The sequence below is a fragment of the Trichomycterus rosablanca genome, chromosome 15, assembly GCF_030014385.1.
Source record: "Trichomycterus rosablanca isolate fTriRos1 chromosome 15, fTriRos1.hap1, whole genome shotgun sequence".
NCBI lineage: Eukaryota > Metazoa > Chordata > Actinopteri > Siluriformes > Trichomycteridae > Trichomycterus > Trichomycterus rosablanca.
The window spans coordinates 30,569,176-30,593,835 of record NC_086002.1 but is presented as its reverse complement, the minus strand read 5'-3'; the positions used below and the strand labels follow the sequence as shown (position 1 = coordinate 30,593,835).

Here is a 24,660-nt window from a genome sequence, read left to right as displayed (position 1 = left end):
ATCATCGCCCTCGCGGGAACCTCCGGCCCTCGCCTCTCGCCTCGTCCGGGCGATAAGGCTCTCGAGCAGCCTGTTTACGATACCGGCAGGGGTCTCGTGAGGCTTTCAATTAGCCGGCCAAATAACGTTCCGCGCCGAGGACGCCGTGGAACGGAACGGAGTAAACACGGTCCGTTTTTGTTTGCCGGTAAACAGGCTGCAGGAGCTTCTCGGCTCGAGGAACGAGAGGCGATTTACGAAGGGAGTTGGTAACGCTTCATATCGTGCATTTAGTTTTATCGCTCTGGCGGAACCTGTGTAAGGTTTTAATATGTATGAAAATTGATACCAATTGATGACCCCCATTATTCCACACCACACCCTCACCCCATTACTTTCGGTTATGTAGGGTCCATCTCAAACCCTAGCGAGCTCTCTACATAGAAGGAGGCCGCCTCAATTCTTATCAGCCTCAAAATGCTGCCTACTAAGACGCTTGAGTGATATCCTGACTTTGGGTTGGTCAGACAACTTTGGACATGGAGAGAGACGTTAGCCGGTGTGCTAGCGGGTTTTCTCGCTTCTTAGTGGGCGGGGACAGCCGATGACGTGATCGCTGTCTAACTGGACCTGCTTTTCTGAAGTTTGAGGTCAGTTAGAATCCTCACTACTTGGGTTTTGAGAAAGACCCCATAGCGTACCATGTAATGTAGGATGCGCTCATGTACCCCAGTAGCGAGCCAATCTAGAGTAGCTGCTAGCTTGGATGTTTTTCTAATCGTAACATATGTGGGGTGGGGGTCCAGATATGCTCAAAATGCCCCCTTTCCGAATATATCAATGTAAACGTATTCCACTCAATGGTTTCAGTTCCTAATGGGACACTTATTATCGCTAATCAATCATCTATCACTAACGTTAGCAATCATAGCTAAGTTATGTGTAAAATTTGCATAGTCATAACCCACGTAAAGTCTCAATAATGTGTCCTCACAATGGTTATGTAAAACCATGTGGAAGGGAGGAGAGAGAAAGCAAAAGGGAGAAAAGGGGAGTGAAAATGTGAGAAAGAGGGAGATAAAGAAGAGAGAGAAGGTGAGAGACAATGAGAGAGAGAAAGGGAGAGAGAAAAGGTGATGAAGAGGAGAGTGAATGGGAGAGAGAGAGAGAGAGACAGAGGAGAAGAGAGAGGAGGGTGAGTAGGGGTAGAAAGAGGGAGAGAGCAGAAAAAAGAGAATGGTAGAGAACAGTTAAGAAAGAGGAAAGAGAAGGTGAAAGACAATGAGAAAGGGAGAGGGAGAAGATGATGAAGAGGAGAGCAAATGGGAGTGACAGAGAGAGGTGAGAGAAGGAGTAAGAGGAGGAGAGAGAAGTGGGGTGAGAGAAACCAGGAGAAAGAATGAGAGAGAGCTGGGAAAGAGGGGAGAAAAGGTTAGAGAGGAGAGAGGAGAGTGAGTGGGAGGGAGAGAATAAGAGGAGAAAAAAGTTAAGAGAAGGTGTGGAAGATCGAGAAAGCAGAAGGGAAAAAAGTGGAGTGGAAATGTGAGAAAGAGGGAGATAAAGAGGGAAGCTGATAGACAATGAGAGAGAGAAAGGGAGAGAGAAAAGGTGATGAAGTGGAGAGTAAATGGGAGGGAGAGAGACGGAGAGGAGAAGAGAGAGAAGGGCGAGTAGGGGGGGTAGAAAGAGGGATAGAAAGCAGAAAAAGAGAATGGTAGAGAACAGTTAGTAAAGAGGTGAGAGAAGGTGAGAGACAATTAGAAAGGGAGAGGGAGAAGGTGATGAAAAGGAGAGTGAATGTAAGTGAGAGAGAGGTGAAAGAAGGAGTGAGAGAAGGAGAGAGAAGTGGGGTGAGAGAGTATTTTCTTACCATTTTTTTTTCTATGTATATACTTGTTCTTTTTTCAAATATTTATATATACTAATGTAAGCTTTGACAATACAAATATGTAAATTTGTCATGTCAATAAAGCAAATTGAATTGAATTGAAAAAAATTGAGACCAAGAGAAATAAGGAGAGCTGGGAAAGAGGAGAGAAAAGGTGAGAGAGGAGAGCGGAGAGTGAGTGGGAGGGAGAGAAAGAGAGGAGAAAGAAGTTAAGAGAAGGTGTGGAAGATGGAGAGAAAGCAGAAAGGAATAAAGGGCAGCGAAGATGTGAGAAAGAGGGAGATAAAGAGGAGAGACTAGGTGAGAGACAATGAGAGAGAAAAGGAGAGAGAAGGTGATAAAGAGGAGAGTGAATGGGAGAGTGAGAGAAAGGGAGAGAGGAGAAGAGAAAGGAGGGCAAGTGGAGGGGGTTAGAAAGAGTGAGAGAAAGCAGAAAAAAGAGAATGGTAGAGAACAGTTAAGAAAGAAGAGAGAGAAGGTAAGAGACAATGAGAAAGAGAAAGGGAGAGAGAGAAGGTGATGAAGAAGAGAGTGAATGGGAGGGAGAGAGACAGAGAAGAAGAGAGAGGAGGGAGAGTGGGGGTAGAAAGAGGGAGAGAAAGCAGAAAAAGAGAATGGTAGATAACAGTTAAGAAAGAGGAGAGAGAAAGTGAGAGACAATGAGAAAAGGAGAGGGAGAAGATGATGGAGAGGAAAGCGAATGGTAGATAACAGTTAAGAAAGAGGAGAGAGAAAGGAGAGAGAGGAGAGAGAAGTGGGGTGAGAGAGGCAGAGAGAAGCCGGGATATATGGGAAACCCTCCACCTGAAGCAAGTAGGGAGATCCGATGCAATTGAGCCTCCGTACCTTATGTGGTGGCCAAACTAGGCAGCGCAGATTAGTGGCCTGTCAACTGCCAATAGTGCCTGCAAGGGAGCGCCCAGTCGACTGGTAGCAGAGCTGAGATTCCGAGAGTTTTGAATCCCAGCACTGGTGTGCTAGTGGAATACCCCGCTGCGCCACCTGGGCGGCATTCAAGAGAGCAACATCAATCATTAATTGGTAGCATTAGTGTCTCAGGGATCCCATTCGCCGATGCTGTACTGCCACGGAGAAAACAAAAAGACTCAGAGAAAAATGATACTTGATGTCGATTCCATTCTGCATCTTCACTCGTCTGTTTGACATATTGAGCCGATCGATAGCGCAGGAGTTCCAGGCAGCCCCTAAGATCAAGAAGTCCTATAATCACAGATGAAGTGTATCAGCAGGCGTTGTTCTTTGCTGAACTACTGTTGTTTCAGACTATTGGAACGTTTAGGTCGGCGTCTGAGAGAACATTAGTAGCTTCAAGAGCAGTTGGTAACCGACCACATTACTGTTAAATCTACACAGTCGGGAGTGACCCAATAAGGTCCTGGTAGGTTGTCGCGGGTAGAGGACGGAGGGCTGGAGGGCGCGTGGGGGAGGATCCATAGAGCGAATCAAGGTGGTCACACAGATGCTCAATCAAGTTCTAAGTCTGGGGAATTAGGGGGCCAGGAATTAGGGTTAGTACTTGGAATCCTTGGTCACGCTCTTCCAACCTGTCTCAGACATGTGGCATGTCAGATTGTCTTGCTGGAAGGTCCCATTCGCTCCAGGACATCAGACCCCAAAAAGGAGGACATCAGTCGTCAAAAAGGAGGACAATAGACCCCGAAATAGAGGGCATCAGACCCCAAAAAGAGGATCAGATCCCAAAAAGAAGGACATCAGACCCCAAAAAGAAGGTCATCAGAGCCCAAAAAGAAGATCAGACCCCAAAAAACAGGACATCAGACCACAAAAAGAAGGACATCAGACCCCAAAAGGAGAACATCAGACCCCAAAAAGAACATTAGACCCCGAAAGAGAGGACATCAGACCCCAAAAAGAAGGACATTAGACCCCGAAATAGAGGGCATCAGACCCCAAAAAAGGAGGACATCAGACCCCGAAATAGAGGGCATCAGACCCCAAAAAAGGAGGACATCAGACCCCGAAATAGAGGGCATCAGACCCCAAAACAGGAGGACATCAGACCCCGAAATAGAGGGCATCAGACCCCAAAACGAAGAACATCAGACCCCAAAAGGGAGGGAAAATATGAACCATGACCACGGAAATAAGACTAGCTCAAGACTGGCATCATAAATTCAGAGAAAAAGTGTAGCTGCCAGTTAAGAGAAATCAGCTGGTCATAAATGGCATGGCAGATGGGCATAAATCTGTGACTCATGCCCTCCTGCCCATTTCCACCACTTTTTAGACTTATATTCTTGTTAAAACTGATTCAATAAAAATGACACATTGCACTTGTTTTTATTTTAGCTGCAACTCTCTAGACTGGTAGGCTGACGTTTATTTATTTATTTATTTATTTATTATTATTATTATTTAATTATGGCAAAATGTTGCGAATTCTGCTGAAAGGCTGTGGCTAAAAAATAAAAAAATATATATTATATTTATTTAAAACGACAATAATAATTAAGCTCTTGGTTTTAGGAAATAAAACAATAAAAAAACTACCAAATAAGCTGAGAAAATAAAAATAAATAAAAATAAAAAAGAAATAAAATTAAAAACAAATGTAGCCTAAAAGTGGATCAAATCTGAGCTAATCCCCGGCTCTCTTTTTTCTTTTTTAAAGCTTATTAAATATTTAGCGAGCTGAGGAACCCAGTCCGAGTGCGATAATGATTGATGGCTCGACGGGAGTGCAGCAGTTAGCACTAAAAAACATGCGATCAGGTTACGGTCCTTATCGATGTCACACCCATTAGAGTCTGCTAATAGTAACCAATCACTTGTACTGTCCTCCTCTATTTCCTTCAGGACCCGTCCGCACTTTCCTCCTCGCGCCTCCGTCTTTACTCTGGTTTGACGTTTTGTCCTTGGGATTCTATCGTCCCTGGGCCGATCTGTGATATTTGGATCGAGGATGAAAGACGGGTCGCTATTCGATAGCTGTTTGAATGACTGGAATATCGTAGCGGATTATATAGAACGTTCGAATCTGTCAAAACGGGTGTAATAGGTGGACTTGATAAGACGATGGCAAGAATTAGCTGAAGAAGTATCAATGATTTAATACTAAACACGCTATTTTAAATGTAATTAGCACAAAGTCACAAGTCACGAGTCTTTAGGCTAGAGTCCGAGCCGAGTCACGAGTCTTTAGGCTAGAGTCCGAGCCGAGTCACAAGTCTTTAGGCTAGAGTAAGAGTCGAGTCACGAGTCTTTAGGCTAGAGTCCGAGTCAAGTCACGAGTCTTTAGGCTAGAGTACGAATCGAGTCACAAGTCTTTAGGCTAGAGTCAAAGTCGAGTCACGAGTCTTTCGGCTAGAGTCCGAGTCAAGTCACGAGTCTTTAGGCTAGAGTCCGAGTCAAGTCACGAGTCTTAAGGCTAGAGTCCGAGTCGAGTCACGAGTCTTTAGGCTAGAGTCCGAGTCGAGTCACGAAGCTTTAGGCTGGAGTCCGAGTTGAGTCACGGGTATTTAGGCTAGAGTCCGAGTCGAGTCACGAGTCTTTAGGCTAGAGTCCGAGCCGAGTCACGAGTCTTTAGGCTAGAGTCCGAGTCGAGTCACGAGTCTTTAAGCTAGAGTCCGAGTCGAGTCGCGAGTCTTTAGGCTAGAGTCAGAGTCAAGTCACGAGTCTTTAGGCTAGAGTCTGAGTCAAGTCACAAGTCAATATAATCTACACAAAACATATATTGGAAATGTAGCATAGAAATAAAGAAATAATCTGTAAGTTCAGATAAAAAACAACAGATTAGCGAGTGTATTTAGCCATTTTACTTCGTGCCTTTACTTTCCTCATCATTGTGTAAATAAATGTAATTTCCGTAACAAGAAGGTTCCAGTTAAAAGCTGATACGTTTTGTTTTCAATCCCAAACACAGCAAAAAAAATCACAACAACTGCTTACCTGAGCTTCTGTTCTTCCAGATGCTATTAAATTCATAAGCGTGTGTCCCATTAGGAAAAGAATGCGTTATTTTGTAAATGTGCTTATAATTAAAAACCTCCAAACTTTCACGGGTTGTAAAGTAAAACACGAACTCGTTAGAAAGCCGATCGAGCGTTTCATTACCACATCATCTGTGTGACGCAAACTGAATAAATGCAAATAACAGCATTTCTTACTAACTATTACAATCAGAAGGTCTGATTGGTTCAGAAAGCGCTCTTCCAACCATTACCGCCGATTATGTAGGAGAGTTCAATTCACATCAGCTGTTACTGTGAAGTGCACTATGTAGGCTATTCCACCGTTTTAAGTAGGGAGCGACGCTTCATCACTACGCCAGAAGCTGGCTGGAACATTTACACATTGCGTGTGTTGTGGGTTAAGACGGTCGGAGCGTTGATATTATTAGAGAGCAGAAATTGACACGATCAGAATGATGTCGGATCATATATTTACATTTTACATTTTCAGCATTTAGCGGACGCTTTTATCCAAAGCGACTAACAGTACTATGACAGTATACAGTCTAAGCAATTGAGGGTTAAGGGCCTTGCTCAAGGGCCCAACAGTGGCAACCAGGCAGTGGTGGGGTTTGAACCGGCAACCTTCAGATTACTAGTCCAGTACCTTAACTGCTAGGCTACAGTGCCCTAGTATATATATAATTATATAATTGTCACGTAACTACTGTTGCTGACTTTTGTTGTCCATGAGTCTTTTTTGTGAGTCACGAGTTGAGTCCGAGTCATTTGAAACGAGTCCGAGTCGAGTCTGAAGTCGCTGTGTGTGCGACTTACGTGCGACTCGGACTCAAATCCCCATCTCTGGCATAAGTGTAGCAACTCTAAATGATCTACCACCCATGGTGGTCAACCTAAACCTAGGAGCAACCATGAGGCCAGCATCGGACGACCTTAACCTGCGGGAAGGGACTTAGCGGCGTAGAGGATTAGCCAGAAGGCACTAAAAAACACGCTTATTGACTGGAAGCCAATGGAGTCGTTCTACTACCGGGGTGATATGTTCTTGTAGGGTAGTTCTGACATTGAGCAGCGAAGTCTTCTCTTCTTTTCGTTGTGTCTACAATTGGTCTACCAGACCTCCTCCTGTCAGAGTTCCCTTGTACCAGGGTCTCAGCAGCTTTAAAGGACAGAAACGGACGCTGGAAGAAGATGGACTTCGCCAGTGAACCCATATGTGGCTCAAGTGACAGGAGAGGGTCAAACAGAACCCCAAGATTACGGGCCTTGGAAGAAGATTGAACAGGGAGACCAGCAATAGAGAAGAGACAGCGAATTTAGAGCCAATTATGAGATACTCAGTCTTATGGGCGTTCAGTAGAAGAACATTTGCCCGCAGCCATGAGTTCATGGATGCACTTGGTGAAGGAGGGGGGTAGAAATGGGGCAGATGGTTTAAAGTTTAGAAAAAACCTGGGTGTCGTCTGCATGACAGTGACAATTCAACCCCTGATGATGGAATATATCATCAAGGTTGCAGGATGTAAAAAATAAACAGCAACGGTCCCAACACAGGGCCCTGGGGAACACCCTGCAATGTCAGATTTATGATCACCCATGCAAATGAAATGACGCCTACTGGATACGTAGGATTGAAACCAGGTGAAACTCTGGTGACCGTCTTCTTGTTCTTGTAGGGTAGTCCTGCGAAGTCTTCTCTTCGCAGTTGAACCGAGACTCACTTCTTTCGATGCTCTTGTGGTCTACCATTGGTCTACCAGACCTCCTCCTCTTGTCAGAGCTCCCCCAAGTTATCAAGTACCTTGATATGTGGTTTAGGAAACTCTAGCCACCATAGACACCGCTCAATCGGCAAGAACTACGTTCTTAAGGGTTGGAATGGTCTCTCTGTGCAATATCGTCCAAGAACTGGAGGTAGTTGTCATAAAACAGTCCACTCCAGCACTGCTTTTAAACATACAGGAGGGTCAGTAGGTAATCAGGAGTATTTGGGACATCCCTTTGGTGCAGAAAAGCTTTAAGTTCTCAAGCAGTGACTTGTTCCCTGATGTAAGTTTGGGGTACCTGCTTCAGGTACGGTAGCCACATCAAATCTAGTCCACATACCAGACTTGGCATGGGTTTCCTACCTTGGTATTTGGGACCAGGCCTTGGGACCAGCTCTGAGAGCGCATTGACAAGCGTGTCTCCCAATGGCTTTGGTGTTTGGACCACCCCACCTCGGAGATCAGCCAATCATGTCTATGCAGCTGCTGAGATCCTGACCCGGGATCTTTAGCTCTCAGCAGTAGTAGGGTGGCATAGTTTACCACTGCACCACGCGTGACCAGCGTCCTCTGATTTTATCGGCGCATTAGGATTAGGACAACAAAGCTGAGCCTAACGTCTAGACGTTCTTCAGCTTCATGCCGACATCCACAACAACCCAGTTCCCCAGAGTCTTACGTAACAGTACGGTTGGTAGGTTTACCCCGCTCGTGTCCGCTGATCTGTAAGCGGGTTGGCAACGCTCTAGCGCGGTCGGCGCCCGCCCGTTCCTCCGGCGGCTTGGGTGGCCGTCCTGCTCCTGTGGTTAGAGGTTTCAGGCGTTTCCAAACCTGCGCTGAACCGCACTGGCCTCTGGTGAGCCGCAGTGTCCTCGAGGTGTAGAGTGACAACACTCAAGCTGCCCTCGGTGCCCAGTGGTGGAGCGCATTCACACACACACACACACACACACACACACACACACACACACACACACACTAGTTCATTGCAGACAGAATGAACCCAATTGCACATCCATTCCACACCCCCATACCATGACAGACCCTGGTACTGACACACTCGCATACCATAACAGACCCTGGTACCGACACACCCCCATACCATGACAGACCCTGGTACTGACACACCCCCATACCATGACAGACCCTGGTACCGACACACCCCCATACCATGACAGACCCTGGTACTGATACACCCCATACCATGACACACCCTGGTACTGACACCCCCCCATACCATGACAGACCCTGGTACTGACACACCCCATACCATGACAGACCCTGGTACTGATACACCCCATACCATGACACACCCTGGTACTGACACCCCCCCATACCATGACAGACCCTGGTACTGACACCCCCCCATACCATGACAGACCCTGGTACTGACACGCCCCCATACCATGACAGACCCTGGTACTGACACCCCCCCATACCATGACACACCCTGGTACTGACACCCCCCCATACCATGACACACCCTGGTACTGACATGCCCCCATACCATGACAGACCCTGGTACTGACACACCCCCATACCATGACACACCCTGGTACTGACACGACCCATACCATGACACACCCTGGTACTGACACACCCCATACCATGACACACCCTGGTACTGACACACCCCATACCATGACACACCCTGGTACTGCCACACCCCCATACCATGACACACCCTGGTACTGACACACCCCATACCATGACACACCCTGGTACTGACACACCCCATACCATGACACACCCCCATACCATGACAGACCCTGGTACTGCCAAACCCCCATACCATGACACACCCCATACCATGACAGACCCTGGTACTGCCACACCCCCATACCATGACACACCCTGGTACTGACACACCCCATACCATGACACACCCCCATTCCATGACACACCGTGGTACTGACACTGCCCCATACCATGACACCCTGGCTTTTGGACTTGTTCCTGATCACAGTCTGGATGATTCTTTTCATCTTTGATCTGACCACGATACACGTTTCTACTGTGTGATGGTCCATCCTAGATGCCTCCGAGCCCAGAGAAGTTGACGCAGCTTCTGGAAATGGTTAACATAAGGCTTCTTTTTTGCACAGTAAAGTGTTAAGTATCATTTGTGCAGTAACTCTGTATTGTAGAGCACACCCATGTGGTTATATCAGCTAATGAAATTCCTACTGTCCCAACTTTTTCTGATTTGACTTGCATAAGTGAAAGTAAATGTAAGAAGTTAAACTATCTTTCAATTTACTATCCCCCCCACCACACACACACACACACAAATGTAATCAAACACACACATTCAGTCACACACTTCACGGGTCATGCCCTTACTGTGTTGCACGGCTCCGGTTTCATCCTCACAAGTGGTAATTGATTCTGCCGTAGGTTGTGCCGGCGGTAAGTGGGGTGGCCTCTCTGGTTTCACTGAAAACAAATCGCCCTCCTCTTGGCGCTGACCTTCTCCGGCACGGCTCTTTCGTCCGTCCCGTCTCTCCTTCGCTCATCCATCATCTTTATTGTTTGTTTCTCCCCCCCCCCCCCCCCCAACGGAGGTTAAATACGTAAGTCACACAAAACCGCACACACACACACATTCGTACACACATACGGACTTGCCGTGAGGTCACTACGGTCTTGTTTTGGCTGCATTCATCCATCCATTTCACCATGTCAGTGTCACCGCAGTCCTGAGAATGATCCACCACCTAAATAATACCTGCTCTGTGGTGGTCCTGTGGGGTCCTGACCATTGAGAACAGCATGAAAGAGTGCTACAAAGTATGCAGAGAAACACATGGACTACAGTCAGTAATTGTAGAACTACAAAGTATAAACTTTAGACATTAATGTCTTTATCTAAGTGTGCACTGCTTACACAGAGCGGTTTTGTACTGGAAATGTACTAGCATGAAAACCGCCATGTTGTATGTTTGTAAAAAACAGTGCGACACTGCCCCCAAGTGAAAATTAAGAGCTAATTCGACATAAATACACCATATTTAACATGTACAAAGTAATTTGTCGTCTTATTTTAATTAAATTTAAACTAATATGAACGATAATCTAATTATTAGCGTCTGCTAGCATAAATGTAGCATAAATAAACACATCCTGGACAACAACACTCACTCACTCAAGAACATAACATAATAAAACATTTAAAAGTAAGTTAACCTAACAAACATTTATACATTATCAATGTAAAATTATACATTATAAATGTATAATTGTGTAAATTGCTCCAAAACAAGTTGTATTTTATCAAGTGTAACCCACATTACATACTACAACTCTTATACTGACACTTCTACCTTTTATTACACAATAAAAACAGATTTTTATTCATAACTTCAATAGCATTTAAAGTATTCAGCATATTAATAACTTCAATAGCTTTTAAAATATGCATCAAATTGCTCCAAAACAAGTTGTATTTTATCAAGTGCAATCCACATTACATACTACAACTCTTATACTGACACTTCTACCCTTTATTACATAATAAAAAAAAATTTATTCATAATTTTAATAGCATTTAAAGTATTCAGCATATTAATAACTTTAATAGCTTTTAAAATATTCATCAAATTGCTCCAAAACAAGTTGTATTTTATTAAGTGTAACCCACATTACATACTACCACTCTTATACTGACACTTTTACTTTTACGCTACACGACTTTCCAACTCGTCAGGTTGCCATACAGTTCACACTACACGACTGGATCTCTCGTAATCGGGAGTCTTTCAAGTCAACATAGCACTCATTGCCAGATATTTGACATGCTAGATATCTCTCTTCGGGCCGCTCTGATCGAGTCGTTGAGTAGTTCACACATAGCGATCGAGAGCCGAGTTTTGATCCCCGAGCGAACGCCGAATTGCTCTCGAGTGATAAGGTGCATATTAGGACATTATTGATTGATGATGATTTGGTTTTATTTATGTTCCATGATTGGTAGGAAGTCCAACAGATGGATATAAAATATGACTTTTTATTATTAAATATGAAATATAATTATTAAAATATAATAATAATACTGCATTTAAATATACACTATAATTACGCTATATGGCCAAAGCTTGTTGGACGTCCCATTGAAGAACCAACAAACGTTCCTCAGTGATATCACAATGTGTAACCATAGTAGGTTAAGAATTCCACAGTAGTACATTGCTACTGTAAACTGACGCCAAGTTTGAAGCAGATCTGTGGTGGAAATTTTGAGTTTTGGAACCATCAGTGGAGTAACTGGGATCCTAGAGGCCCCAGTGGACGACGCCTGGAGCGGCAGACTCATTACTTTGAAGCTTGGGCGACATCTGATGGAGCTGAAGGGGACTGCCTCAGTTTTACCTCTAGTACAGTAGCTCAGCCAATAGAGCTCCTCCATTGCGGAGGAGGAGATCTGCTCCAATCTGCTCATCACCACTCTGGATCCCCTGTTCGTCGCCACCTTCTACCTCTCCTGTCTCCAGAGTTCCCGCAGGTTCCTCCTGCCTCCATCCCAACCTTCTGGTTCCCTCGCTGCCCCTTCAAGGATCTTCCTGCCTTAAGTCTTCGGTTTCTCTTATCCTTAATAAATCTCAGAGTCCTGTGTGTGGTGTTCGCTTCGAGGTTCCTGAAAACCTTTAGTGGCCTAGTGCCACTGTAACACGATCCAGTTTAGTTTTAAAACACCTCACTGTCACTGCTGGACTGAGAATAGTCCACCAATCAAAATATATCCAGTCAACACTGATGACCACTGATGAAGGTCTAGAAGATGAGCAACTCAAACAGCAGCAATAGATGAGCGATCGTCTCTGACTTTACATCTACAAGGTGGACCGACTAGGTAGGAGTGTCTAATGGAGTGGACAGTGAGTGGACACGGTGTTTAAAAACTCCACTCATACCAGCACAACACACACTAACACACCAGCACCATGTCAGTGTCACTGCAGTGCTGAGAATGATCCACCACCTAAGTAATACCTGCTCTGTGGTGGTCCTGTGGCGGTCCTGACCATTGAAGAACGGGATGAAAGGAGGTAACAGAGCATGCAGAGAAACAGATGGACTACAGTCAGTAATTGTAGAACTACAAAGTGCTTCTATATGGTAAGTAGAGCTGATAAAATGGACAGTGAGTGTCTGAATTGGGATTTCCAATGGCGTTCCATACCAGTCGAATGATGTCCTCCCCACGATCTAAATATAGGACCAAGGAGTCAGACAATACCCTCTAAATCCCCGCGCCCAGACGTGCAAACAAATGCGCCCAGGATGCCGAGAATGACTCGGATTTCAAATATGACTGCCTAATGACTTACTAAATACCTGCGTGTTAAGCCTCGCCTTCCCAGCAACTGCCTTTCAAAACCTCCATTCATCTTCCGCCGGTCCCGTCCCGTCCCCGTCCTCCGTCGCCAGATTCCGCATCCCTCACTCTTGACATCAGAGGACTAGACAAACAGAGACCGGACCTGGACTTTTGGCTGCGTGAACTATGAAGACGTGAAGAAAAGCCAAGTTTGAAGAAACTCCGGCGACCTGTGTGGAGTCTTGACCTCAGTTCCACTCAACAGCTCAGGTGTCCATATACTTTTGGCCATATAGTGTATTCCAGCACACATCTGGATTAGAGCAGGTCTAGCCTGGGATAAATATATATATATATATAGTAGTAATTATACCCTTAAATGATGGGCAGTTATGTATTATACAGGAGCAAATTGAAACATGGATTTTTTTTATTATTATTTGTAAAAATTATGGACTTTATTTTATATAAATAATAAAGTTTAAAAGATATAAAACCAGAAAATAGTTGAGTTTTTAATTTGTCACTTTGCCATTTGTTGCTGTTTACAACCATTAGCCCGAATCATGTGACATAATATAAAATACAGAATAAAAGCTAAAATTAATTCTTTTTTTTAATTTTAATTATAAATAAAATGCATTTAATTTGAAGTATTTAATTTGTTCCTTTTTTTAAATCATGTCCATTTTTATGAAAAAGCTTAGAATAAAATACAAACCCAATTTCCAGAAAATTTGGGACGTCTGGGTAAAACGCAACAACAACAAAAAGAAGAATCTGTGATTTTTTTATATTCATTTATTATTATTATTATTATTTTTTGTTCATTTTCACTGATTAACTTCACTGTGTTTTCTAAACACAGATGGCTGCAACACGTTCCAAAAAAATTGGGACAAGGGCGTGTTTAAGCCTCTTCATGCGCTTCATAAATCTTTCCACAATATTATGAACGGTAGATGGTGAAAGGTTCAATACTTTAAAAGTTTGCATTGAGAAGTGTTTTTTTTTTTTTATTAATTGATTAGCATTTTTTTCTTGAAAGTAGTGACACAAGACGTGACCCCTCACCTCATGCTGTAAATTCTCAATGTATGTAAAATAAATGGGATAAATAAATATTAAACATCCTACCTTTTTTTGGACACCCCATAAAGTTGGGACGGAAGCAAATATGAGTAAAATATATAGATTCAAATATTCAAGTTACAGCATGAGGTGAGGGGTCAGTCTTGTGTCACCACTGTCTGATTCTCCTATTCATGCTTTTTGTGAATCTTTCCACAATATTATGAACGGTAGACAGTGTATGTATGTATACAGTAGTAAGTTCTGTATATTTTACTCCTATTTGCCTCTGTCCCAACTTTTTTGGAGTGTGTTGCAGGCATCAAATTCAATTAAGTAGAATAAATAGAATAAACATACATACACCGTCTACCGTTCATTAAATTGTGGAAAGATTCACGAAGAGCACGAATAGGAGAATCAGACAGCGGTGACCACAAATGGACAATCAATGTCCTCAGTTCCCAAGGTGATGGAACACAGACTTACACACGCCTCTGTTCCAACTTTTTTTGAAATGGGGTTTGTAAAACTAGTTTGGCTGCAACACACTCCGAAAAAGTTGGAACAGGGGTGTAAGTCTGTGTACCATCACCTTTGGGATTGTCCATTGATTGATTGTCCATTGGTGGTCACTGCTGTCCGATTCCCCTCCTTGTGCTGTTTGTGAATCTTTCCACAATATTATGGACAGTAGATGGTGAAAGGTTCAATTCTTTATTTCATCATTGCTTGTAACAACTGACCCATCACCTGACGTTGTAACTTCTCCTATTTTGCCTCCGTCCCAACTTTTTTTGTAAATACAGTAAATAAATATCAAACGTCCAAACTGTGTTCCATCACCTTTGGGAACTGAGGACATCGATTGTCCATTGGTGGGCTCTTTGTGGTTCTTATGAAGCTTTCCACAATATTATGGACAGTAGACGGTGAAAGGTACAATCTTCATTGACCCTTCACCTGTTAGCAATTCATCTCCTCATGGTGGAACGCTGTCTTTACCTCCATCCCAACTTTTTTGGAGTGTTGGAGGCATCAAAAAATAGAATAAATAAATATTCAACATCCCTACTTTTTTGGAAATAGGGTAATTATGTACATGTATGTATTTTTTATCTGTATTTGTCAACATATAGCCAGTATGTGCCAGCGCATTTACTCATGGTCATGGATGTCGGTTATTTGCTCGAGGACGTACATGAAAGAGCAGGACGGTGCAGGACAGTGACCAGGCGACCTGTTGTATAAGCAGTGATAAGACGTTTCTTAATGTGTTTGCTCAGGGGCCGCCGCAGAAAGGGCCTCTGACGCACAAGGGCCCGCTGCCTGCCGCCTCCCGGACAATGAAAGCCCCGAGACCAAACAGTCCTAAATGTCACGAAGACGCCATCCACCACCGAGGAGGGGCGTCCGCCCGGATTGGACGGGGGGACCCGACAGGTCTCCGACCCGAGCGGTCCCCGGTTTATAAGTCCGGCGGCCCCTCGGGGACGTCAGAGAGGCAGCGGAGTCCGACCCGGGTACGACGCCACACGCTCGACAAGCCTTCTCATCGTAGGGGCGCATCAGGGGAACGAGTGTGGCCGGTGAGGCTCCGATCGGAGAATTAAAGAGACGGGTGCGGTCGCGACCACTTCCAGACGAGGCAGAAATGCAGAACGTGTATTCACTCAGATTTGTGGCGGCGCTGTTGCCCACGCTGTTGGTTTTAGCTCCGGCTCTGGATGCCGCACCAGCGCCGCGTCCGGGGCGACTAGATGTTCAACGAGGCTCAATAAGAGGCGAGTCCAAAACTTCTCGTTCTAAAAAATTTGCAAAAATAATTAAGGAAATATTAAAGTATTTAGACTTTTATACTATGGCTTATACTAAGTCCATTAATTATGTACTAAAGCATGAAAGTAGCAAGTAAATACATGGTTTTAATTATTTATTAAATTAATTTACAATTTATTGTAAAAAACAAAGACTCTCAAGAACTTAAGGAGATAATACAAAGATTTTTTTAAAGTTTTTTTTAAAAATTTTTAAATAAAAAAATAAGTAATTATTATTTTTCTTAAGGACCGTAAGTTAATTATGTTCTGCTACACCAAAAAGTATCATATAAAATTATATAAAAGTTAAGGGAATAAAACACTTTTTTAACATTTGTTATTATATATCCATAAAAGTTAAGGGAATTTGTTATTTTATATATATATATATATTTACTGATGAAGGTCTAGAAGATGACCGACTCAAATAGCAGCAATAGATGAGTGATCGTCTCTGACTATACATCTACAAGGTGGACCAACTAGGTAGGAGTGTCTAATAGAGTGGACAGTGAGTGGACACAGTGTTTAAAAACTCCAGCAGCACTGCTGTGTCTGATCCACTCATACCAGCACAACACACACTAACACACCACCACCATGTCAGTGTCACTGCAGTGCTGAGAATCATCCACCACCTAAATAATACCTGCTCTGTGGGGGTCCTGTGGGGGTCCTGACCATTGAAGAACAGGGTGAAAGCAGGTTAAAAAAAGTATGTAGAGAAACAGATGGACTACAGTCAGTAATTGTAGAACTATAAAGTGCTTCTGTATGGTAAGTGGAGCTGATCAAAGGACAGTGAGTGTAGAAACAAGGAGGTGGTTTTGATGTTGTGGCTGATCGGTGTATATATAGATATAAACCCAGATAGGGACTCCTTATAACCAAACGAATTACGACCTCTGTTGGCTGATCGATGCCGTCTGCACAGAGTTGAGGAATAATGCGTCGATCAGGGTGTGGCTCTCCGTACACAAAGCTGATCCGTATATGAACTCGCCTCGTGCGGGTGAAAAGATGCAGTCGGCGACCCGGTGTGTTTCCTGCATTTCACCCAGTTGATCGTACACATTGTGACCCTGAATCGGATAAAGCTCTAGGTCTGCAGCGAACCACAGCGAGAGCAATAAGTAGTCGCCAATGACCCAAACCAAGAGGTAGTGGAGAAAGTAAGGAGCAAAAACCACGGCTAATGAAGCTAACTGTTAAATATTAAGGCTTGTCTGATTTGGGCTAAACGTGGTGGTGTGATTGAATAACGCCTCATAAAGACGTCCTTCAATAAATATAATTATAACTTATTTTTCCTAAAGGTGACCAGAAACTTCCCGACTCTTGGACGAGTGGTCCAGGCGACCACGATCTACCCTCCACCCTCCCTCTTTCCGAACTCCCAGACGACACCATAAGCAGCCCAGTACATCTGGATAAGATACTGGTGGCTGCATTGAAGACGGCGTCAGAGACAAATCCCGACGGACTCCGCAAAAGTGCGAGCGGCTATTCCGACGAGGCGACGGACGGCGCTGCTTCGAACCCCAGAGAGAAGTTTATGAAGATGGTGCAAGCTCTCGGGGAACTTCATAAGACTCTGAACAGCCGCATCACGATTATTAGCAAAGGTAGGGGGAACTGGATATGACGTAATGTTATATTTGCACTGTGAATAAAATATCATCTGACTGGTTTTGATGTGTGTGGTTGTTTCTAGGTAATAACATTCGAAGTTCGGGGAAAAGAAGTAAAATGGTGAGTACAAAAGCATCTCCGCATTAGGAAAGTATTCAGACCCCCAAACGTTCTACTATTAAAAATTCCTATAATTAAAAATAAGTAAATAAGTAAATAAAATTGCCATTTTTACTCATCAGTCTACACATAGCGACCCAAAATGACGAATGAAAAAAAATCTTTATTCTTTATTCATTTTTAAACATTAATTAAAAAAAAAGTATTCATACCCCCTAACTTTCTACTATTAAAAATTCTATAATCAAAAATAAATAAATAAATAAAATTGCCATTTTTACTCATCATCTCCACTTAATCAACCAAAATGATGAATTAAAAAACAGGTCTTTATTAATTTTTAAAAATTTATTTTTGAAAAACAAAAAGTATTCAGACCCTTTAACTTTCTACTATTAAAAATTCTATAATCAAAAATAAATAAAGAAAGAAAATTGCCATTTTTTACCCACCAGTCTACACTTAATCACCCAAAATGACGAACTAAATGAAAACACGTCTTTATTCATTTTTAAACATTTATTTTTGGAAAAAAAAGTATTCAGACCCCCTAACTTTTTACCATTCAAATTCCTATAATTAAAATAAATAAATAAAATTGCCATTTTTACCCATCAATCTTCACTTAGTGACCCAAAATAATGAATTTTAAAAAACACGTCTTTATTCATTTTTAAACATTTATTTTTGAAAAACAAAAAGTATTCAGACCCCCTAACTTTCTACCATAAAATAATCAGTAATAAAAAATAAATAAAAAATAAATATATAAAATCAGTCTACACTTAGCGACCCAAAATGACGAAGTGAAAAAACACGTCTTTATTAATTATTTTTAAACCTATATAAAAAAAAAAAAGTATTCAGACCTTTAACGTTCTACTATTAAAAATTCTAAAATCAAAAATAAATAAATAAACAAAATTGCCATTTTTTACCCATCAGTCTACACTGAATCACCCAAACAGACGAATAAAAAAAACACGTCTTTATTCATTTAAAACAATTTATTTTTGAAAAAAAGTATTCAGATCCCCTAACTTTCTACTATTAAAAATATAAATAAATAAAATTGCCATTTTTACCCATAAGTCTACACTTAGTGACCCAAAATGACGAAGTGAAAACACGTCTTGTTAAAAGTTGTAAAAAAAAAAGTATTCAGACCCCTAATTCAATAACTTTGTTGAAGCCAATTTGGCAGCAATTGCAGCTGCAAGCCTTCTTGAACATCTGGATTTGGGCAGTTTGTCCCATTCATTTTCATTTACATTTTCAGCATTTAGCAGACGCTTTTATCCAAAGCGACTTACACAATGAGCAATTGAGGGTTAAGGGCCTTGCTCAGGGACCCAACAGTGGCAACTTGGTGGTGGCGGGGCTTGAACCGGCAACCTTCTGTTTACTGGTCCAGTACCTTAACCACTGAGCTATCACTGGCCCCATTCTTGGACTGGACGGCTCCAGACAGATGTTTAATGGGGTTTAGGTCTGGGTTTTAGCGCCACAAGTCAAGGACGCCGTTTTGGAAGTACATTTCAGCTGATTAAGTATTGGGACACTACTTCTAATGATTGAACCAACATCAGCGCCCAGTCATACACATACTCTTGACTGGATGGGCACAAGTTCCCACACACAGACACACTTCAAAGTCTTTTGATTAGGTTTCTAAGAAAAGTGCTTATAATCAGGTGTCCAAATACTTTTAGTGTCTTTGGCTCTTAGCCAACAGCCAACTTTAGGAAGGTTCAAGGTCCAAAGCCTTGGCCTCCATGTCAACGATGGGAGAAGAACAGCGCCCCAACCAATTGTGTGATCAGAAAGCCGCTGCTGATAATGGACTAGACTAGAGGAAGAAGGCGCTGGTCTCAACTCTACACCTACAAGCAGTAATTGTATACCTTATAATTATGACCGAACACAATGCAAGCAATTGAGGGTTTAGGGCCTTGCTCAGGGGCACCAACTTGGCAGTGGCATCTTGGCAGTGGTGGGGCTTGAACCAGGGACCTTCTGAAATTCTATGAAATAGTGAGTTGAGTAACCAAACAGATACTCTAAAAGAGCCGAACGTCCAATGAACAGATGGGAAAATGTGTTGGATGGACTGTTAGGCTAGACACTAAATGGCCAAAAGTATATGAACACCTGACCATGAGCTTGTTGGAGTGACCTCCATGTGATCCTTTCAGCCATAACAACAGCCACTCTTCTTAGAAGCCTACTCAAAAGACTTTGAAGTATGTCTGTGTATGGGAACTTGTGCCCATCCAGTCAAGGGCATGTGTATGCCTGGGCGCTTCTAAAAAGTGTCCCAATACTTTTGTCCGTATAGTGAACAATGAGGTGAAATGTACGTCCAAAACGGCGTCCTTAACTGGCGGCACCAAAACCTAGATCTAAACACCATCAAACATCTGTCTGGAGCCGTCCAGTCCAAGAATGGGACAAACTGCCCAAATCCAGATGTTCATAGATTACAGAAGCTTATGCAAGAAGACTTGCAGCTGTAACTGCTGCCAAATTGGCTTCAACAAAGTATTTAATTAGGGGTCTGAACACTTTAAAGACGTGGATTTTTTACTTCATCATTTTGGGTGATTAAGTGTAGACTGATGGGTAAAAAATGGCAATTTTATTTATTTCTTTATTTCTTTTCGATTATTGATCATTTAATAGTAGAATGTTAGGGGTCTGAATACTTTTTTTTTAACCAAAAATAAATGTTTATAAATGATTAAAGACGTGTTTTTACTTCATCATTTTGGGTGATTAAGTGGAGACTGATGGGTGCAAATGGCAATTTTATTTATTTGTTTATTTATTTATCTTTGATTATAGAATGTTTAATAGTAGAAAGTTAGGGGGTCGGAATACTTTTTTTTTACCAAAAATAAATGTTTAAAAATGAATAAAGACGTGTTTTTTTTATTCATTATTTTGCATCACTAAGTGGAGACTGATGGGTAAAAATAGCAACTTTATTTATTTATTTATTTATTTTTGATTATAGAATTTTTAATAGTAGAACGATAGGGGTCTGAATACTTTTGTTTCAAAAATAAATGTTAAAAAAATGAATAAAAACCTGTTTTTTAATTCTGCATTTTGGGTGATTAAGTGTAGACTGATGGGTAAAAACGGCAATTTTATTTATTTATTTATTTTTGATTATAGAATGTTTAATATTAGAAAGTTAGGGGTCTGAATACTTTTTGTTTTCAAAAGTAAATGTTAAAAAATGAATAAAGACATTTTTTTAAATTCATTATTTTGGTTGAATAAGTGTACACTGATGGGTAAAAAAGGCAATTTTATTTATTTATTTATTTTTGATTATTGATCATTTTATGGAAGAAAGTTAGGGGGTCTGAATACTTTTTTTTTTTCAAAAATAAATGTTTAAAAAATAATAAAGACGTATTTTACTTCGTAATTTTGGGTCACTACGTGTAGACATGGGTAAAAATGGCAATTTTAATTATTTAATTTTTTTAATTGTAGGAATTTTGAATAGTAGAAAGTTAGGGGTCTGAATACTTTTATTTTTCAAAAATATAGGTTTAAAAATTAATAAAGACGTGTTTTTTACTTCGTCATTTTGGGTGATTAACTGTAGATTGATGGGTAAAATGGTACAATGGTAATTAGTGGAAGTTTTAATGGTAGAAAGTTAGGGGGTCTGAATACTTTTTTTCCCCAAAAAAATAAATGTTTAAAAATGAATAAAAACGTGTTTTTACTTTGCCCTTCGTCCTGATGGGCACAAATGGCAATTTTATCTACTTTAACTATAGGATTTTTACTGGTAGAAAGTTAGGGGTCTGAATACTTTTTGGGGTGGGGGGACACTTAATATGGGCGTGGGCGTGTACACCTCAATATATATTGTGATTACAGCCTTGATATCTGTTCTTATTAGCTATAATTGATCGTTTAATGTCTGACGTGATCGCAGACTGCTGATGGAAATATCAAATCGACCACGATGTTGTCTGTGGTCAGCGGTGGAACCTCGGTGAGGGTGAGCACTGACCAGGTCGATCCGAAACACCTGACCGGGAAAGCGTTCAAAAAATCCTTGCCCTCGACTCCGAAGAAAACCAACAAGAGAGGCGAGTGCAGATCATCTCTGGATGTTACAGATATTATTATTATTATTTATTTATTATTATTATTATTATTATTAAATTGATTAATTAATTATTGTTTCTTTCTTTCTCTCTTGAACAGTTTGCTTCTGGAAGTACTGCTCCCAGAACTGAACCCCGACGACCCTTCTACTACCCGATACGTCAATAACACGACTGATCACGTGACCCGATGACGAGTGTAGTGTAGTACCACTGCATGATGTGTGTTAACCCCCGTTTCTAGGCTAAGCTAGGCTGAGCTAGGCTGAGCGACTCCTCTGTGAGATCAAATAAAGAATTACAAGCATTGCACGAGCCCCCTAAATAAAGAACTTTATTTTCGTACGTACGTTTGGTGATTCTTCTGAAGAAATGAGGGAACCCAGGAGGTCAGGTGCAGGTCTGTTGACCGAGCGTTTCTGTTTGCTCGCGCTGTGGTCCGGATTCTCACCGCCGGGGTCTCTGTGGTGACGAAGTATAGTTAGGCCGTGGATGTTACGGCTTTGACGGTTACCTGGACGACCTGGAGAAACCGTACTGGAGCTCTTCTTGGCTTCCTCGTTCTTTGTTCTGGTTTTACAGTCCTCGTAGGCGCCGATTTTTACAATCCGACAAAACAAACAGCGTTTAAACGAGGACTTAATGACGAGGCCTTCCTGGTACAAAGCCAAGCTAATTTGGAAGGGAAGGGGGGGGCCCTCTACATATTCATCTATAGGTAACTGCTGCTGGCCCATTTCAATCAATAATGCAAATGGTGTATATTAAAGAAAAACCCGCAAAGAAAAAAAAAAAACATAATAATAATAATTAAAAAAAAAAAAAATAATAATTAAAAAAATTATAATTAAAAAAATATAATAATTAAATAATAATAATAATAATAAAATAATAATAATAATAACATTTACATTCTCTGCATTTAGCAGACGCTTTTATCCAAAGCGACTCACAGTCTAAGCAATTGAGGGTTAAGGGCCTTGTTCAAGGGCCCAACAGTGGCAACCTGACAGTGGTGAGGTTTGAACCAGCGACCTTCTGCTTACTAGTCCAGTACCTTAACTGCTGGGCTACAACTGCCCACAATAAAATAATAATAATTATAGTTAAATAATAATAATAATTAAATAATAATAATAACTAAATAATAATAACTAAATAATAATAATTATAATAATAATAATAATAATAATTAAATAATAATAATAATACTCACTCACTCACTCTCTTAACCGCTTATCCAATTAGGGTCGCAGGGTGGTGCTGGAGCCTATCCCAGCTTTTCATTGGGCACAAGACACACAGTAACACCCTGGTTGGGGCACCAGTCCATCGCAGGGCAGATACACCTACACATACACACACACCCATTCACCTACAAAGCAATTCAGTGTCTCCAATTAGGCCTGACTGCATGTTTTTGGACTGTGGGAGGAAACCGGAGCACTCGGAGGAAACCCACGTGGACACGGGGAGAACATGCAACCCCAGCACAGAAAGGACCCGGACCGCCCCACCTGGGAATAGCCGTAGCCTAGTGGTTAAGGTACTGGACTAGTAACCAGAAGGTCGCTGGTTCAAGCCCCACCACTGCCAGGTTGCTGCTGTTGGGCCCTTGAGCAAGGCCCTTAACCCTCAATTGCTCAGACTGTATACTGTAACTGTAATGTAAATTGCTTTGGATGAAGGCGTCTGCTAAATGCTGAAAATGTAAATGTAAATGGAATAGAACCCAGGACCTTCTTGCTGTGAGGCAACAGTGCTACCCACCACCGTGCCGCCCATAATAATAATAACAAAATAATAATAATAATTAAATAATAATAATTAAATAATAATAATAATAATAATTAATAATAATAATAATAATAATAATTTAATAATAATAATATTAAAATACTACTACTAATAAAATAATAATAATAAAATACTAATAATTAAATAATATTGAAAATAATAATAATAACTAAATAATAATAATAATAATAACTAAACAATAATAACAATAATTAAATAACAACAATAATAATAATAATAATTAAATAATAATTAATAATAATAATAATAACTAAATAATTATAATAATAATAATATTCAAAACCCTGGCAGGGTTTTAAATATTATTATTATTATTATTAATAGCTATTTATAGCCCGCCTTTCTGTAATTTATTAGGATTTCTGTGGGTGGGTGAGTAGGTGTAACAATTTTATTGGATAAATAATAGTGAGGGTAGGCAGGTAATGTAGAGGGATATTCCTGTCACCAGTCTGGTGGATGAGAAAGGACCAGACAAGAAGTGGACAAAAGCCAACATCATCATTCTCTACTTGCTACAACAGCGTGGCTCTGTAGACACAGAGTGAGAGTGATTGTCTGGCCTGTCTGCAGTCCAGATCTGTCGCCTGTTGAAAAGGGGAATCAGACGCCGACCGTTACAGACTATCGAGCAGTGTCCTCAGTTCCCCAACCATTAAAAAGTCTCATTAATAAGAAACACGCCTCTGTCCCAATTTTTGTGGTGAGATTACAGATTCTTTGACTAAACGTCCCAATTTTTCTGGAAACGGGGTTTGTGTTTATACATTATTTGTAACCGCTGCACATATAACTGTAAGGCCAAAAGTATGTGGACATCTGATCAATCTGATCCGCTTTGTCACAATAAAAGCCTCCACTCTTTGTTTCTACACTCACTGTCCATTTTATCAGCTCCACTTACCATATAGGAGCACTTTGTAGTTTACAATTACTGACTGTAGTCCATCTGTTTCTCTACATTCTTTGTTACCCTTTCATGCTGTTCTTTAGTGGTCAGAACCCCCACAGGACCACCATAGAGCAGGTATTATGTAGGTGGTGGATCATTCTCAGCATGGCAGTGACACTGACATGGTGGTTGTGTGTTAGTGTGTGTTGTGCTGGAGTGTCCACTCTATTAGACACTCCTACCTAGTCTGTCCACCTTGTAGATGTGA

The 24,660-nt window shown here is 41.4% G+C and overlaps 1 protein-coding gene and 1 pseudogene across 1 annotated transcript; both read left to right on the top strand.

Annotated features, from left to right (window-relative positions):
* LOC134328691 (NACHT, LRR and PYD domains-containing protein 3-like) overlaps positions 1-24,660 on the top strand; it is a 1,194,473-nt pseudogene that overhangs the window by 595,043 nt on the left and 574,770 nt on the right.
* urp2 (urotensin II-related peptide) lies at positions 15,485-24,179 on the top strand. The gene is made up of 5 exons (XM_063009351.1): positions 15,485-15,758; positions 17,111-17,419; positions 17,509-17,546; positions 21,508-21,664; positions 21,783-24,179. The coding sequence occupies exons 1-5, from the start codon at positions 15,629-15,631 to the stop codon at positions 21,812-21,814; spliced, it is 666 nt and encodes a 221-aa protein (XP_062865421.1). The 5' UTR covers positions 15,485-15,628; the 3' UTR covers positions 21,815-24,179.

Excerpts from the sequence above, each read along its gene's own strand:
- urp2 (XM_063009351.1), top strand. The coding sequence starts at position 15,629 with ATGCAGAACGTGTATTCACTCAGATTTGTGGCGGCGCTGTTGCCCACG. Across the intron at positions 17,420-17,508 it reads CATCACGATTATTAGCAAAG|GTAATAACATTCGAAGTTCG; the intron begins GTAGGGGGAACT and ends GGTTGTTTCTAG. Across the intron at positions 17,547-21,507 it reads CGGGGAAAAGAAGTAAAATG|ACTGCTGATGGAAATATCAA; the intron begins GTGAGTACAAAA and ends ACGTGATCGCAG.